This window comes from Rutidosis leptorrhynchoides, chromosome 10, assembly GCF_046630445.1.
Source record: "Rutidosis leptorrhynchoides isolate AG116_Rl617_1_P2 chromosome 10, CSIRO_AGI_Rlap_v1, whole genome shotgun sequence".
NCBI lineage: Eukaryota > Viridiplantae > Streptophyta > Magnoliopsida > Asterales > Asteraceae > Rutidosis > Rutidosis leptorrhynchoides.
Genome location: NC_092342.1, coordinates 299,478,879 through 299,495,512, shown reverse-complemented (window position 1 = coordinate 299,495,512; position 16,634 = coordinate 299,478,879). Strand labels below are relative to the sequence as shown.

The following is a 16,634-nucleotide window of genomic DNA, read 5'->3' as shown; positions in this document are numbered from 1 at the left end:
GTTAACGGCGCCGTCAATAACGGTTTTGGTCGGGTCGTTACAGATAATCTCGGCCCAATCATGGAGTAGGTTTCGTTTATATATATTTTTTTATCATGTGGGGTGCGATTTGGAGAAAACAGGAATAAACATAAATTAGTGGTAACAGGCTGGCATACCTTTATCATCTTTTTAGTATCCTCACTCGTCTTTCACTTGTTTGGAAAGTAGCGAAGAAAAACAAGGAATAATAATAGCAGGCAAAAGGCTTTCGGTTATCGTGATTCTTATTAGCCAACTAATCAGATTCACTAATCACGTAAAAGTAGTAGTTTACGCAAAAGGATCAAGAAAGAAGGAGGTGGTTGTGATAAATGGGTTTCTTTGGTGGTGATCATGGTGAAAGTGTCTATTATGGGTTTGTTTCTCCCAACTGTAAAATTCAGTTGCTAAGTGGCGATTGAGAGTTGGTTTTGAGTTGAAAAGAAACCGGCAACGTAATAGGAAAAATGGTGTAGGGTGGCGGTATACAGTGGTGTTGATTCACAAAATCAGGAAAACAATTAGTAAGCACTAACGTGTAAGGGAGCTGAAAAACGAGCATTAGTTGGGTTGAAGCATTCGAATAATAGCGAAACAAAAAGAGGAGAGGGAAGAAATAATGCAGGAGATGGTTATGGGTTTATCATGTATATTCTCCGTCAATATAATTAGAGTAGGAGATACATATATAATGTGCCAATTAATTTTTTTTTTTGTAAAAATCAAGAATCAAGTGAAGTTGTCTTGTATCTAAAATTAGTCGACACAGAAACAAATTGTGAGCAGGGAACGAAGGAAAAAAAATAAAGTAGATGGATATGTCTAACTGAATTCGTACTATAAACGATTTTAAACTAATTAAAAGGATCAATTCGAATTTGTGGGGTTACCACGTTTGTCACAGAATCAATTTAGAACAGAAAAAGGTGAAGAAGAAATTAACTTTACTACCTACGTACAACAGAATTTGGATTGGGTTAAGATTTGAAGTTGACATATATATGGATTAGTTCAACAACTTAAACAGTTTGAAACTTGATACATATTTATCTGTATTTAAAATGTATATAACCGTATTTATATACCTATTTATATGTAAATCAGTATATATGCATTTATATGTATACTATTTCCGTATTTGTTGATGTATATCTGGTATATTTCAATTTTACAACTTATTCTTACAATTTTTAAGCAGCCTACATCAATCAATTGTCCTTCGAACTTTGAATATGACTTAAACGATCAAAGCAATGACTATCGTTATAGCATATTGTTACCTTAATCAGATTTACAGTGACTCTTTCTACCATATAAAACAATTCAACGTCTAATTCAATATAGCATACCAAAAATTACAACAATTAAAAATCAAAGTTTAAAGCATAACCATAAGTAACATACAGCGTAACTAAAAAAACAAAGTCTAATCCATTACTTGTTGAGTTTATTTTTCTTTTTCAACATAGCGTAATACATTTAGTTTGACTTTCGGTTTTCATTGATAGACTCAAATCATTTAGTTTGACTTTCCATATTTTTATTTAAAAAATTTCGGATTACTGTAAGTGAATGTGGTCAAATGACCTGTGTACACAGTCGATCTATTTTTCTTTTCATGAACAAAAGACCAGCACAACTATTTTTCAACATACTCTTATCACATTTACATCACTTACATGCTCATAATTCGTATACAATTCTATAAAAAAAATGATCAATAGCTTCTTCAGACTCCTTTTACCACGAATCACATTATATAAGTGTGTAAACTACAATAGTCGACAAACTTATGTGTAAGACAATCATAACTGATATGATCAATGGAAGATATAAGTAAACAAAATTAAAAATATAAGTAATCACAAACCTGTAGCCAAATCGCTGTTCCATAATAACCACCACCAACACCCTATTATCCCCAGCAACTTCTCTGATTCCTTTTATCATATCATGTCTGGATATAACTGCATAAATCAAGTGCAATCTTAATAGAAAACCTAATTTCGAATCACAATTATAATCAAGTAAATTAAGGATATTTACTAACTATGAAAACAATTCTAAAATTGACGAATCTGTGGCGATTGTGACATACCTAGTATAATTGGAACTAATTAACACGATCGCATATCTAATCAGTCTTCAAATCAAGCGATTAAACCCTAATGAGTCTTTAAATTTCAAAATCACCAAGATGTATCCCACCAAAATTGAAGAATGATAAAATCTGACAAAAAAAACATATACAAATCAGAAAGAGACGTGCGTACCTAATAATTTTCCGGCGGTTTGATGTAGGATGTCGTCTTCCTGTGTATTGTATTCCTGTCACCAGATTATTTTCCGGCGAGTATATGTCAACAAAATATACAAAAGTTGTACCGTTCTGTTCGTAAAATGGTAAGGATTTTTTCTGCAGTGGCGGCGAGGTTTATTGTTGGCACAGGAGGCCACCATCGCCGGTGTAAATGGTGTGGGGTTGGAAGTTTTAAAAGAGAAGGAAAGATAGGACGATTATGTTTCAATTACGGATAAAAACCTTTTTGCGTAAAGGTGATTGTTTAATTTGAAGGATGAGTGGGACACGTGTCTCTTTGTGGGAATTAAAAAGTATTAACAGTAGTTAGTTTGAAAATTACACGTGGAAAATGAAAGGCAGAGACATTGTCAGACTGACATTGTCAGATCTGATCTTTACCCTTTATAAAAGGTAGAGAAAGAAAAATTAACATACTTTTTCAACAGGCTTGCCAAAAACGTAAAACTCTTGAAAGTTTAAACGTTAAGGTGTTCTCTTCCCCACCCTTTCCACAGATCACAATGAAGCTGCCGGTCATGAGACCCAGCAAAATCCCTAATTTAATAACATCAAAACACCTTAATTCAACTACCATTTGCGAATCCAAATTACCAATTATTAACCCTCCCCACATCCAATCAGTTACCGAACAAAACCTTCTCAAATCCATCACTAATTCGCATTGGCATTTCGTCGAACAGGTATCAGACACACTCTCACCCACCACAATCTCCACTACTTTACACAATCTCCGCTCATCCCCTGCCCTAGTCCTCAACTTCACGCAGTATTTCAACCCAAATAACACTGATATCGAATGCTACTGTACATCTATCGCCATTATATGCCAACTCCCATCACCTAAATCGTCTTTGCAGTTCATCAAAACAGTCATCAGCTCAACCAAGTTTAATTACAAGGATATGTTCGATGGGCTAGTTGATGCTCGTAAAAGGTTAGGTATAACAAGTTCGTTAATGTTTGATTTATGGATTAAAGGTTTGTGTGAATTGAAGAGAGCTGATGAGGTGTACAAATCCTTTTACTTGATGAAACGAAACTCGTTGGTGCCTAAAATAGAGACTTGTAACTGTATGTTAAGTTTGTTTGTTAGATTGAATTATACACAAGCTGCGTGGGTTTTGTTTGCTGAGATGTTTAAATTGAAGATTGATCCGACTGTGTATACTTACAACATTATGGTTAATTTGTTGTGTAAAGAAGGGAAGTTAAAGAAAGCGAAAGAATTCGTTAGGAATATGGAAGAATTAGGGTTGAAACCGAATGTTGTTACTTATAATACGATAGTTAATGGATATTGTATGAAGAAGGATCTTGATGGTGCGAAGAGGGTATTGGAAGGCATGAAAAGAAAAGGCGTTAAGCCGGATACGTATAGTTATGGTGCACTTGTTAGTTGTATGTGTAAAGAGGAACGGTTTAATGAGGCGTCTGAATTATTGCTTAAAATGGAGGAATTAGGGTTTGTACCGACTGCTGTAACTTATAATACTTTGATCGATGCGTATTGTAACAAAGGGTACCTTGAAATGGCTTTTACTTATAAGGATGAGATGGTTAAAAAAGGTATACAGCCTTCTGTATCTACTTATAATTCGATTATACGTGCGTTGGTTTTTGAAGGTAAGGAGTCAGAAGCTGAAAATACGATGAAGGAAATGGGGAAAAAAGAATTGGTTCCTGATGAAATTACGTATAATATATTGATAAATGGTTATTGTAGGTCTGGTAAAGCATATAAGGCGTTTAATCTTCATGATGAGATGATTAGTAAAGGAATTCAGCCTACACATGTAACGTATACTGATCTTATAAATGTGTTAAGCAAACGAAATAGAATGAATGAAGCAGATAACTTGTTTGCCAAGATTGTTGATAAAGGGGTGGTACCGGATATTGTAATGTTTAATGCATTAATCGATGGTCATTGCGCTAACAAAAACATGGAACGAGCGCTTGTACTTTTGAAAGAGATGGATAGGGTGAAGGTACAACCTGATGACGTGACGTATAATACTTTAATGCAAGGGTATTGTAAGGAGGGTAATGTTGAAGAAGCTATTGAGGTTTTCGATGAGATGAAAAAGAGAGGTATTAAGCCTGATTTTATCAGTTTTAATACTATTATTAGTGGGTATAGTAGGAGGGGTGATATGAAGGAGGCATTAATGGTTCGAGATGCTATGGTAACTGCGGGTTTTAATCCTACGCAGCTGACGTACAGCGCCCTTATACAAGGGTTGTGTAAAAATAAGGAGGGCCGTCTTGCAGAAGAGCTCTTCGATGAAATGGTCAGTAAAGGCTTTACTCCTGATGACAATATGTATTATTCTTTGATTGAAGGGATACAAAATGTTGATGAGTTTTTGGACAAAGATGTTTGAACATATTTTTGTGAAGTTTTATTTTGAGATGTTATCACTATGGTTTGCTTATATTATCTTGATTTTCTTAATTCATAATGATCTTGTTTGGTAAACACGTGATTAGTTGTTAATTAACTCGCCTGACTCCTAAGCTATGTAACATATAGTTATCTATCATAACGAATATGAACATGAAAATAGATTAAATAATGTCAATGCACTTATTTGGTTTGAGATGAAACCAAATCCTTAGTTTCATGCCTAATGTACCCAATTTTCAACTCATTAAAAAATGGGAAAAACAACTACTAGGAGAAGGTCAGCTGAAAGGTTGACGGAGAGACATATTTCGACAGCAGTCAAAGTCAAATGTTGACTTTTGAGTTGAAGAGAGTCTGATCTGATGCTATTGGTGGAAGTAAAACTAGCGTTAAAAAATCTAACAGTACTTCTGATTTGGGCAAGGAATGTACGACTGAAATTGTGTTTCCAGATCAAGTGAGCGGGTCGATAATATCGGAGTTTTATAGTGCAAATGCTGTGTAAGCGGATCCTTATTGCTTTATTATTATGCAAATTTTTATATATATAAATACTTATGCATTGTGGTAACAGATGCTGAAAATAACACGTCGTCTGTGAAAAGAAGGTTCGTTCTTCAACTCTTTCCAAGTTGACACCTTTTTATTTATATGGTTTCTGGAGTAAACTATTTATTTATATTTTTGCCATATTGTTTTCAGATACCGGGACTTTTAGAGATTACATCATCAGCTTAATGATATTTCAAACTATACTTTGCATTTTCCTCCTAAAAGAATATTTTTGTCAAGTACAGATGATAAATTTGTTCATCAGCCTTACATTCAGCTAATCAGCTTGATAGATATTTGCAAGTATGGTCCTTTTTTTTTTTTTACTTTCTAATGTTTTTCTAGTATCATTTTTAATTTATGAATCCAACAACTGAACATATTTTGTTCGCTGTAGGATCTTTTGTCTGTCGCTATAGACACAGTCCGCAGAGCAACATGAAGTGTGGGACTTGCTGAGTATTTCTTCAAAGGTGTTTCTCTCTTTTTTTTTTTTTTTTTTTTTTTTTTTTTTTGTAGTTTTTCTAATCATTGCTTTTTAAAAATTTAGTTATTCTCTCGATCTAATGATTTTATTTTAATAATGTAGAATCACTCTTTTGGAAAGTCTTCTTCTGTTTTGATGACATTAGCTGGTGTGTCCTTTTTTTACGTATTATCATGTCATACTTAAGGCGTGTTTGGATTCCGTTAATTTATAAATATATCTAAAATGTGTGACTTTGACTTTAGAGTCAACGTGGATGATTAGCCTGACCGGCTGACCTTAACGTTTTACTCATTGTCTGAATGCTATCCGTTGTTTTACGCTGTAGATTCCGAAAGAGATCTATTTCAGGGGTGCACTCTGAAATACTAAATTTGGCTGCAAATTTTTCTTTAACTTCGAATCCTATGGAAGATTCGCTTGGTGTTTCAACAGAGGTTATTTTTCCTTCTCCAATTCAGTTGATCTGCATTGCCTGTAATTTCAAAATGAGGTTAATTTAGTGTCATCTAACAAACAAACATAAATATAGAGGTGGCCAACCCATTTAGGCATTTACTCAAGAATTATTCAATCCAGTTTAGGTTTTATCTCTAACATGTCACTTTTTAAAAAAATAAATAAAAATAAACGGTTTTTAAAAAGGGGTTGAACTGGATGCAAGCGTCCAAAGTGTACTTTTTAACGTATAAAATTTCATAAATCTTTGTATTGAGGTTCGAAACAGTCGGTCACCAGGATAGCCACTGGCGGATCTAGGAATCATAGTCACGGGTGTCACTAGTTAATAGCTCAAAAAAATTTACACTATCCGATGGTATCACAAAAAAAATTTACATATCCAGTGGTGTCACTAGTTAAAAGGCCAAAAATTTCCCCACTAGAATGCGTATTTCAGTGGTAGCCCGTGCTATCACTAGTACTAAAGTAAATCCACCCATGTAGGCAGTGGCGGAACTTGAACCCGACCACAGATAGGGCGGATGCAAAATTTTAGTAAAAGTTTCATTTACAGTTGGGGCAAACTAAAAAAACCTTAATTTTTAGTAATTTTTTTTCTTTTTTAATTCAGCTGGAGCGGGTGCACCGACCAGTCTACACTATCCTCCGCCCCTGCATGTAGGTAGCATACATCTTAAAAATACTTTAACAGGTAGCTCATTCGTTTATATATATAGAATCAAAAGGATAAACCTATGTTAAAAATGTCCTTAAATCACTTATCACCTATCTTATGATTTTGGGATCAAAAATTTTCTTTATCTGCTATAAATCTATTATCTAATAATAATCTTCGAAATTTACCATATTGAACTCTTCTAGCCCTTTTTCTTGTCATAAGTATTCTATTACTCCATATATTTTTGAATTTTCTTGCATTGGACACTACTTAATGTTAGAGTTCCCTTGCTAAATCTGGTAGCCATCTCAGTGCATTCAAAGTCGTCCGGAATAGATACATTTGTACTAATCGACGCCATTTTGGGTTTTAAACGGCGTGATGAGTTCTCTTGCAACTCAAGATCGTTGATTTGCTTGATCAAACATTGCTTTTCATGCTCAAAGAACTTTTTTGCGATTTTAAATCGCTTTCAAGTTTTGTGATCTTAGATTGTAAAATAACTTGATCGGATTCGTATTTCAGACATTTGGTTTCAAAATTTTTTGATTGAGCAATCATGGCAAGTTTTTCATCTTCAAAGAGTATGGCTTGCTTCACGAGTTCAGACTTTAAATCTGAAAACTTATGTTTTAAAGTGAGTATGTCTGAATCTCGTGTAGCGAGAAAAATAGCAACACTCTTGTTTTTCGCAATTAACTTTTTATTATCAGCATTTAAGGAGTGAATGGTTTCAGTGACAACTTTATGTTCAACTTTGAGATGAATATACAGATTTTGAAGTCTGGTGCGTTCCTCGTCAAATGAATCATCTTGTTTCTTCAGTTTTGCTTTCATTTTTGCTTTGTGTGTTGAAATTTGTTCCTTCAACTGAATTTCGTTCTTTTCAAACACTTTAATCTGGTTAGCCATCTTTGAACGCACATGGTAACGTCTTTGGTTGTGCTTCGGTTGTTCCGTAACAAGAACAAATACGACCTTTGTGATGATGTTGTTGTTCCTATGTAGGTTTTGTGGGTTTCGGAGCTTTAGTCAATCCTTTGATTGAGGTGTCTAAAGCCGGATTTACCTTTAAGTCAGTGGCACATGCCGACTTAAGTGAGTGTTCTTGGACACTTTTAGCATTCTCAGCTTTATCTGTTTGAGAATTTGAACTTTGTTGAACAATCGACTTAAGTTGTGTGTGAATTTGTTGAAATATGTTTAACTAAAAGATATTACAAAGGGATTTCCCGCCTCGTTCATAGCAAGAGCAACAATATTGATGATGACTATCTGAATCATCCGATGATGGATTCTCAGGCTCCATCAATAAGAGTAGAGATTCCAATTTCGTAGTTTGTATCGCTTGCTCATAAATGCGATCACCACAAGAAACAGATACATGGTTGTAACAGGAACATATATTACTTAAATAAATAATTGTGCCGTTGGTCCCTCCATTTTATCCCAAAAAGCTAACGGCGTCCCTCAAGTTTTTTTTTTGCTTTCAGTGTCCCTCTATTATCACTTTTTTTGATTACGCATCCCTCCGTAACTTTCTGTTAAAAAAGTCCGTTAAGTCATGCCATGTGCCTTGCATGTGAGGGTAAATTCGTCTTTTTACTCTTTTCTTCACTAAAATCGAGGGACCACCGGTGCAAAAATTCTTATAATTTATATATTTTTAATTTGAAATAATTGGTAATTTCTTACATTTAATTTGCTTTTGTTTTACATCATGACAATCACTGTTATTTTACAAAATTCGTATAATTTTTTTTTTTTTTTACTTTATTTTTGTTGTATCTTAAGTTCATATTTGGAACAAAGATCAATGAAGTTCCGGCATTACGTGAATCCGATGTTAAAGAACCCCTTCAATTTGCACGCGTAGTTAGGTAAAACATTTTTTTTATTGAATGGCTTTTCGCTACAATTGTATGAAATATTATTATTATTATTACAATATCTAATATCTAATGATAATAAATTAGAAGATCTTCAAAAATTTAGGATGGTGAGGAATGGGTATTTTGGATTCAAAGACTACTTCAAATCGCTGTGTGACACTGTTGAAAACGGCAAAGATTTTTATCTCGTGGGGTCCGACTTTGCTAGCTATCTAGAAGCTCAGGTAAGTTAATTACTTGTTGAAAATCAAGTTTATCCACTTTTTTCTTTTTTAATTTAGAACATTCAATGTAGATACTACTAAGTGGAGTATGAAATGAGTACGTTTGTGTACGTGCAGGTAGCTGCGGATAGAGCGTATGCTGACAAGGAGAAATGGAGTGAGATGAGCATACTTTGTACTGTCGGATCTGGAAGATTTAGTAGTGATCGAACGATTAAAGATTATGCGGAGAAAACATGGGGAATTCAGCCTTGTAAATTCCCCTTCTAATAGTTCTCTTATGTGTATGCAAATATATAGATAAAAAAATATATAAATTATAAGATTTTTCATTTTTCGCGCCGTTGGTCCCTCGATTTTAGTGAAGAAAAGAGTAAAAAGACGAATTTACCCTCACATGCTAGGCACATGGCATGACTTAACGGACTTTTTAACAGAAAGTTGACGGAGGGACGCGTAATCAAAAAAGGTGATAATAGAGGGACGCTGAAAGCCAAAAAAAAAACTTGAGGGACGCTGTTAGCTTTTTGAGGTAAAATGAAGGGACCAACGGCACAATTATTTCTTACTTAAATGATTGAGTCGTGCATCAAAGTGTGGTTTACAAGGTAACTGGGTTGAATTATTCGACATTATATGAGATTGTGCAGTGGAATTAATATGTTGAGACATTGTCGAACAATACGAATAAACCTTGAAAAACCTTTAAAATTTGACAAATACGCGAAAGTTCGGAAATGTTATAATTGAAAATTTTCGTACGACAAATTCTTGAATCAAATATTTTTCGAAAAACTTTTGGAAAGTTTATGCGTTTTGTCCTCCGTTAAATTTTGACAAAATAGAGATTTTGTTAGTGTTTTGTTAAAAACTTAACAAAATCATCACCAGTGATAATCCTTGAAACTGGATCAAACTTGATTTTAAGTATGGTCTATACAGTAAATGGGCCGGGGCCGGCTATAGTTGAAATTTACACCATGAAATTAGGGATTAAATCACTAAAATGCCCATTTTTCCCCCTCTTTTTTGACTCACAACCCATAAAAAAAAGTTGACAATTTGCCCGCGTAAGGCGTAAAGGCGCAAAGTGTCTGTTTGCGACCTTGCTTCCTGGTGGACGCAAGGACGCAAGGTGCGTCTTGCGATCTTGCTTCCCGGGGACGCAAGGCGACGCAAGGTGCCTCTTGCTCTTGCCTGATATCATGATCAATGTTTTCTTTCAGACATTTCATCAAACACCTTACGTGCGTTATACGATTTTTTGCGACTTATGGTAAAACGAAGCAACTTTTAAGAAGCCCAAACACAATTAGGCATACTAAGCAGCCTGCTTGGCTGAAAAAAATAATAATCCACTTTGCATTTAGGCACTTTCCTTTTTTTAGATCACCTCTCTTAAATAACGCTGCATATAACTTATACATTCATCCATGGGTGAAACTCTTAAAGGGGGAGCAAATAGATTTAATTAAAACATACACAAAATTACGCGGTTGGTCATAATATGTAAGGCGCACGTAAGGTGTTTGATGAAATGTCTGAAAGAAAACATTAATTATTGTTAGGAAGAGGGGATTGCCTGGACGTTGGGAGATACAAATTTGAGAGAAAAACAACTCTATTACTCACAAGAATAGATTTACAGAGTATTACAAAACTCTTAAAAAAATTCTCAAAACTCACACACACTATCTAGGTTGTGATTACACTTCTCTGAGTGATTTGAGATGATTTACAATGAAAATTTGCATCTCTATTTATAGCAAAAATTCTATGGCGGTGGAATGGTGTGAACGGAGAAGGTTGGCGGCCGTCATCGTTATCAACTTTGCTACTTCCATATGAGTTGTCAAGGTTGCCTACTTTGAATATCTAGAAGGTGAGCTTCTAGATTGTAGGCTGGAAATCTTCAATTCTCCCCCTCCAGCCGAATCCACAAACATTCCAGTTATATCTCTGCATAACTCCAACTTCTCTCGAGTCACCACCTTTGTTAACATATCCGCAGGATTCTCCTTTGTATGGATCTTCACTAGTCTCAACAGTTGTCGATCAATTACCTCGCGTATCCAATGATAGCGAATATCAATATGTTTTGTACGGGAATGGTACATGGAGTTCTTGCTCAAATCTAGAACACTCTGACTGTCACAATATACCTTGTACTCCTTTTGCTTGATTCCAAATTCTTGGAGATAACGCTTTAACCATGAAATGTCCCGTTCTTATTGATTAAAAACGTTCCATATTAATTGATTTCGTTGCGAGGTTTTGACCTCTATATGAGACGTTTTTCAAAGACTGCATTCATTTTTAAACAAACCATAACCTTTATTTCATCAATAAAGGTTTAAAAAGCTTTACGTAGATTATCAAATAATGATAATCTAAAATATCCTGTTTACACACGACCATTACATAATGGTTTACAATACAAATATGTTACAACAAAATAAGTTTCTTGAATGCAGTTTTTACACAATATCATACAAGCATGGACTCCAAATCTTGTCCTTATTTAAGTATGCGACAGCGGAAGCTCTTAATAATCACCTGAGAATAAACATGCTTAAAACGTCAACAAAAATGTTGGTGAGTTATAGGTTTAACCTATATATATCAAATCGTAACAATAGACCACAAGATTTCATATTTCAATACACATCCCATACATAGAGATAAAAATCATTCATATGGTGAACACCTGGTAACCGACAATAACAAGATGCATATATAAGAATATCCCCATCATTCCGGGACACCCTTCGGATATGATATAAATTTCGAAGTACTAAAGCATCCGGTACTTTGGATGGGGTTTGTCAGGCCCAATAGATCTATCTTTAGGATTCGCGTCAATTAGGGTGTCTGTTCCCTAATTCTTAGATTACCAGACTTAATAAAAAGGGGCATATTCGATTTCGATAATTCAACCATAGAATGTAGTTTCACGTACTTGTGTCTATTTTGTAAATCATTTATAAAACCTGCATGTATTCTCATCCCAAAAATATTAGATTTTAAAAGTGGGACTATAACTCACTTTCACAGACTTTTTACTTCGTCGGGAAGTAAGACTTGGCCACTGGTTGATTCACGAACCTATAACAATATATACATATATATCAAAGTATGTTCAAAATATATTTACAACACTTTTAATATATTTTGATGTTTTAAGTTTATTAAGTCAGCTGTCCTCGTTAGTAACCTACAACTAGTTGTCCACAGTTAGATGTACAGAAATAAATCGATAAATATTATCTTGAATCAATCCACGACCCAGTGTATACGTATCTCAGTATTGATCACAACTCAAACTATATATATTTTGGAATCAACCTCAACCCTGTATAGCTAACTCCAACATTCACATATAGAGTGTCTATGGTTGTTCCGAAATATATATAGATGTGTCGACATGATAGGTCGAAACATTGTATACGTGTCTATGGTATCTCAAGATTACATAATATATAATACAAGTTGATTAAGTTATGGTTGGAATAGATTTGTTACCAATTTTCACGTAGCTAAAATGAGAAAAATTATCCAATCTTGTTTTACCCATAACTTCTTCATTTTAAATCCGTTTTGAGTGAATCAAATTGCTATGGTTTCATATTGAACTCTATTTTATGAATCTAAACAAAAAAAGTATAGGTTTCTAGTCGGAGAAATAAGTTACAAGTCGTTTTTGTAAAGGTAGTCATTTCAGTCGAAAGAACGACGTCTAGATGACCATTTTAGAAAACATACTTCCACTTTGAGTTTAACCATAATTTTTGGATATAGTTTCATGTTCATAATAAAAATCATTTTCTCAGAATAACAACTTTTAAATCAAAGTTTATCATAGTTTTTAATTAACTAACCCAAAACAGCCCGCGGTGTTACTACGACGGCGTAAATCCGGTTTTACGGTGTTTTTCGTGTTTCCAGGTTTTAAATCATTAAGTTAGCATATCATATAGATATAGAACATGTGTTTAGTTGATTTTAAAAGTCAAGTTAGAAGGATTAACTTTTGTTTGCGAACAAGTTTAGAATTAACTAAACTATGTTCTAGTGATTACAAGTTTAAACCTTCGAATAAGATAGCTTTATATGTATGAATCGAATGATGTTATGAACATCATTACTACCTTAAGTTCCTTGGATGAACCTACTGGAAAAGAGAAAAATTGATCTAGCTTCAATGGATCCTTGGATGGCTCAAAGTTCTTGAAGCAAAATCATGACACGAAAACAAGTTCAAGTAAGATCATCACTTGAAATAAGATTGTTATAGTTATAGAAATTGAACCAAAGTTTGAATATGATTATTACCTTGTATTAGAATGATAACCTACTGTAAGAAACAAAGATTTCTTGAGGTTGGATGATCACCTTACAAGATTGGAAGTGAGCTAGCAAACTTGAAAGTATTCTTGATTTTATGAAACTAGAACTTTTGGAATTTATGAAGAACACTTAGAACTTGAAGATAGAACTTGAGAGAGTTCAATTAGATGAAGAAAATTGAAGAATGAAAGTGTTTGTAGGTGTTTTTGGTCGTTGGTGTATGGATTAGATATAAAGGATATGTAATTTTGTTTTCATGTAAATAAGTCATGAATGATTACTCATATTTTTGTAATCTTATGAGATATTTCATGCTAGTTGCCAAATGATGGTTCCCACATGTGTTAGGTGACTCACATGGGCTGCTAAGAGCTGATCATTGGAGTGTATATACCAATAGTACATACATCTAAAAGCTGTGTATTGTACGAGTACGAATACGGGTGCATACGAGTAGAATTGTTGATGAAACTGAACGAGAATGTAATTGTAAGCATTTTTGTTAAGTAGAAGTATTTTGATAAGTGTATTGAAGTCTTTCAAAAGTGTATAAATACATATTAAAACACTACATGTATATACATTTTAACTGAGTCGTTAAGTCATCGTTAGTCGTTACATGTAAGTGTTGTTTTGAAACCTTTAGGTTAACGATCTTGTTAAATGTTGTTAACCCAATGTTTATAATATCAAAAGAGATTTTAAATTATTATATTATCATGATATTATGATGTACGAATATCTCTTAATATGATATATATACATTAAATGTCGTTACAACGATAAACGTTACATATATGTCTCGTTTCAAAATCATTAAGTTAGTAGTCTTGTTTTTACATATGTAGTTCATTGTTAATATAATTAATGATATGTTTACTTATCATAATATCATGTTAACTATATATTAACCATATATATGTCATCATATAGTTTTTTTTTACAAGTTTTAACGTTCGTGAATCACCGGTCAACTTGGGTGGTCAATTGTCTATATGAAACCTATTTCAATTAATCAAGTCTTAACAAGTTTGATTGCTTAACATGTTGGAAACATTTAATCATGTAAACATCAATCTCAATTAATATATATAAACATGGAAAAGTTCGGGTCACTACAGTACCTACCCGTTAAATAAATTTCGTCCCGAAATTTTAAGCTGTTGAAGGTGTTGACGAATCTTCTGGAAATAGATGTGGGTATTTCTTCTTCATCTGATCTTCACGCTCCCAGGTGAACTCGGGTCCTCTACGAGCATTCCATCGAACCTTAACAATTGGTATCTTGTTTTGCTTAAGTCTTTTAACCTCACGATCCATTATTTCGACGGGTTCTTCGATGAATTGGAGTTTTTCGTTGATTTGGATTTCATCTAACGGAATAGTGAGATCTTCTTTAGCAAAACATTTCTTCAAATTCGAGACGTGGAAAGTGTTATGTACAGCCGCGAGTTGTTGAGGTAACTCAAGTCGGTAAGCTACTGGTCCGACACGATCAATAATCTTGAATGGTCCAATATACCTTGGATTTAATTTCCCTCGTTTACCAAATCGAACAACGCCTTTCCAAGGTGAAACTTTAAGCATGACCATCTCTCCAATTTCAAATTCTATATCTTTTCTTTTAATGTCAGCGTAGCTCTTTTGTCGACTTTGGGCGGTTTTCAACCGTTGTTGAATTTGGATGATCTTCTCGGTAGTTTCTTGTATAATCTCCGGACCCGTAATCTGTCTATCCCCCACCTCACTCCAACAAATCGGAGACCTGCACTTTCTACCATAAAGTGCTTCAAACGGCGCCATCTCAATGCTTGAATGGTAGCTGTTGTTGTAGGAAAATTCTGCTAACGGTAGATGTCGATCCCAACTGTTTCCGAAATCAATAACACATGCTCGTAGCATGTCTTCAAGCGTTTGTATTGTCCTTTCGCTCTGCCCATCAGTTTGTGGATGATAGGCAGTACTCATGTCTAGACGAGTTCCTAATGCTTGCTGTAATGTCTGCCAGAATCTTGAAATAAATCTGCCATCCCTATCAGAGATAATAGAGATTGGTATTCCATGTCTGGAGACGACTTCCTTCAAATACAGTCGTGCTAACTTCTCCATCTTGTCATCTTCTCTTATTGGTAGGAAGTGTGCTGATTTGGTGAGACGATCAACTATTACCCAAATAGTATCAAAACCACTTGCAGTCCTTGGCAATTTAGTGATGAAATCCATGGTAATGTTTTCCCATTTCCATTCCGGGATTTCGGGTTGTTGAAGTAGACCTGATGGTTTCTGATGCTCAGCTTTGACCTTAGAACACGTCAAACATTCTCCTACGTATTTAGCAACATCGGCTTTCATACCCGGCCACCAAAAATGTTTCTTGAGATCCTTGTACATCTTCCCCGTTCCAGGATGTATTGAGTATCTGGTTTTATGAGCTTCTCTAAGTACCATTTCTCTCATATCTCCAAATTTTGGTACCCAAATCCTTTCAGCCCTATACCGGGTTCCGTCTTCCCGAATATTAAGATGCTTCTCCGATCCTTTGGGTATTTCATCCTTTAAATTTCCCTCTTTTAAAACTCCTTGTTGCGCCTCCTTTATTTGAGTAGTAATGTTATTATGAATCATTATATTCATAGATTTTACTCGAATGGGTTCTCTATCCTTCCTGCTCAAGGCATCGGCTACCACATTTGCCTTCCCCGGGTGGTAACGAATCTCAAAATCGTAATCATTCAATAATTCAATCCACCTACGCTGCCTCATATTCAGTTGTTTCTGATTAAATATGTGTTGAAGACTTTTGTGGTCGGTATATATAATACTTTTGACCCCATATAAGTAGTGCCTCCAAGTCTTTAATGCAAAAACAACCGCGCCTAATTCCAAATCATGCGTCGTATAATTTTGTTCGTGAATCTTCAATTGTCTAGACGCATAAGCAATCACCTTCGTTCGTTGCATTAATACACAACCGAGACCTTGCTTTGATGCGTCACAATAAATCACAAAATCATCATTCCCTTCAGGCAATGACAATATAGGTGCCGTAGTTAGCTTTTTCTTCAATAACTGAAACGCTTTCTCTTGTTCATCATTCCATTCAAATTTCTTCCCTTTATGCGTTAATGCAGTCAAGGGTTTTGCTATTCTGGAAAAGTCTTGGATGAACCTTCTGTAGTAACCAGCTAGTCCTAAAAACTGGCGTATGTGTTTCGGAGTTTTCGGGGTTTCCCACTTTTCAACAGTTTCTATCTTTGCCGG

General features: G+C 34.6%; 2 protein-coding genes and 1 long non-coding RNA gene across 3 annotated transcripts; all 3 read left to right on the top strand.

Annotated features, from left to right (window-relative positions):
- Positions 1-2,749: 2,749 nt before the first annotated feature.
- On the top strand, positions 2,750-4,728 carry LOC139872691 (uncharacterized). Its single transcript, XM_071860620.1, has one exon. It carries the CDS (start codon positions 2,845-2,847, stop codon positions 4,726-4,728), a length of 1,884 nt encoding a protein of 627 aa, XP_071716721.1. The 5' UTR covers positions 2,750-2,844.
- Positions 4,729-5,412: 684 nt separating this feature from the next.
- On the top strand, positions 5,413-6,418 carry LOC139871655 (uncharacterized). The gene is made up of 4 exons (XR_011766717.1): positions 5,413-5,606; positions 5,701-5,776; positions 5,893-5,938; positions 6,119-6,418. It is a non-coding gene; the product is annotated as an uncharacterized lncRNA (long non-coding RNA).
- A 1,416-nt stretch (positions 6,419-7,834) lies between these two features.
- On the top strand, positions 7,835-9,296 carry LOC139871187 (alpha-glucan phosphorylase, H isozyme-like). Its single transcript, XM_071858923.1, has 5 exons — positions 7,835-7,914; positions 8,125-8,227; positions 8,705-8,790; positions 8,906-9,026; positions 9,144-9,296. Exons 1-5 carry the CDS (start codon positions 7,835-7,837, stop codon positions 9,294-9,296), a joined length of 543 nt encoding a protein of 180 aa, XP_071715024.1.
- The last annotated feature ends 7,338 nt before the right edge of the window (positions 9,297-16,634 follow it).

Bases quoted from the DNA above. Each gene is read 5' to 3' on its own strand.
- LOC139871187 (XM_071858923.1), top strand. From the start codon at position 7,835: ATGGTAACGTCTTTGGTTGTGCTTCGGTTGTTCCGTAACAAGAACAAA. The intron at 8,228-8,704 runs GTAGAGATTCCA...TTGTATCTTAAG, and splicing joins CTCAGGCTCCATCAATAAGA to TTCATATTTGGAACAAAGAT. The intron at 9,027-9,143 runs GTAAGTTAATTA...GTGTACGTGCAG, and splicing joins CTAGCTATCTAGAAGCTCAG to GTAGCTGCGGATAGAGCGTA.
- LOC139872691 (XM_071860620.1), top strand. From the start codon at position 2,845: ATGAAGCTGCCGGTCATGAGACCCAGCAAAATCCCTAATTTAATAACA.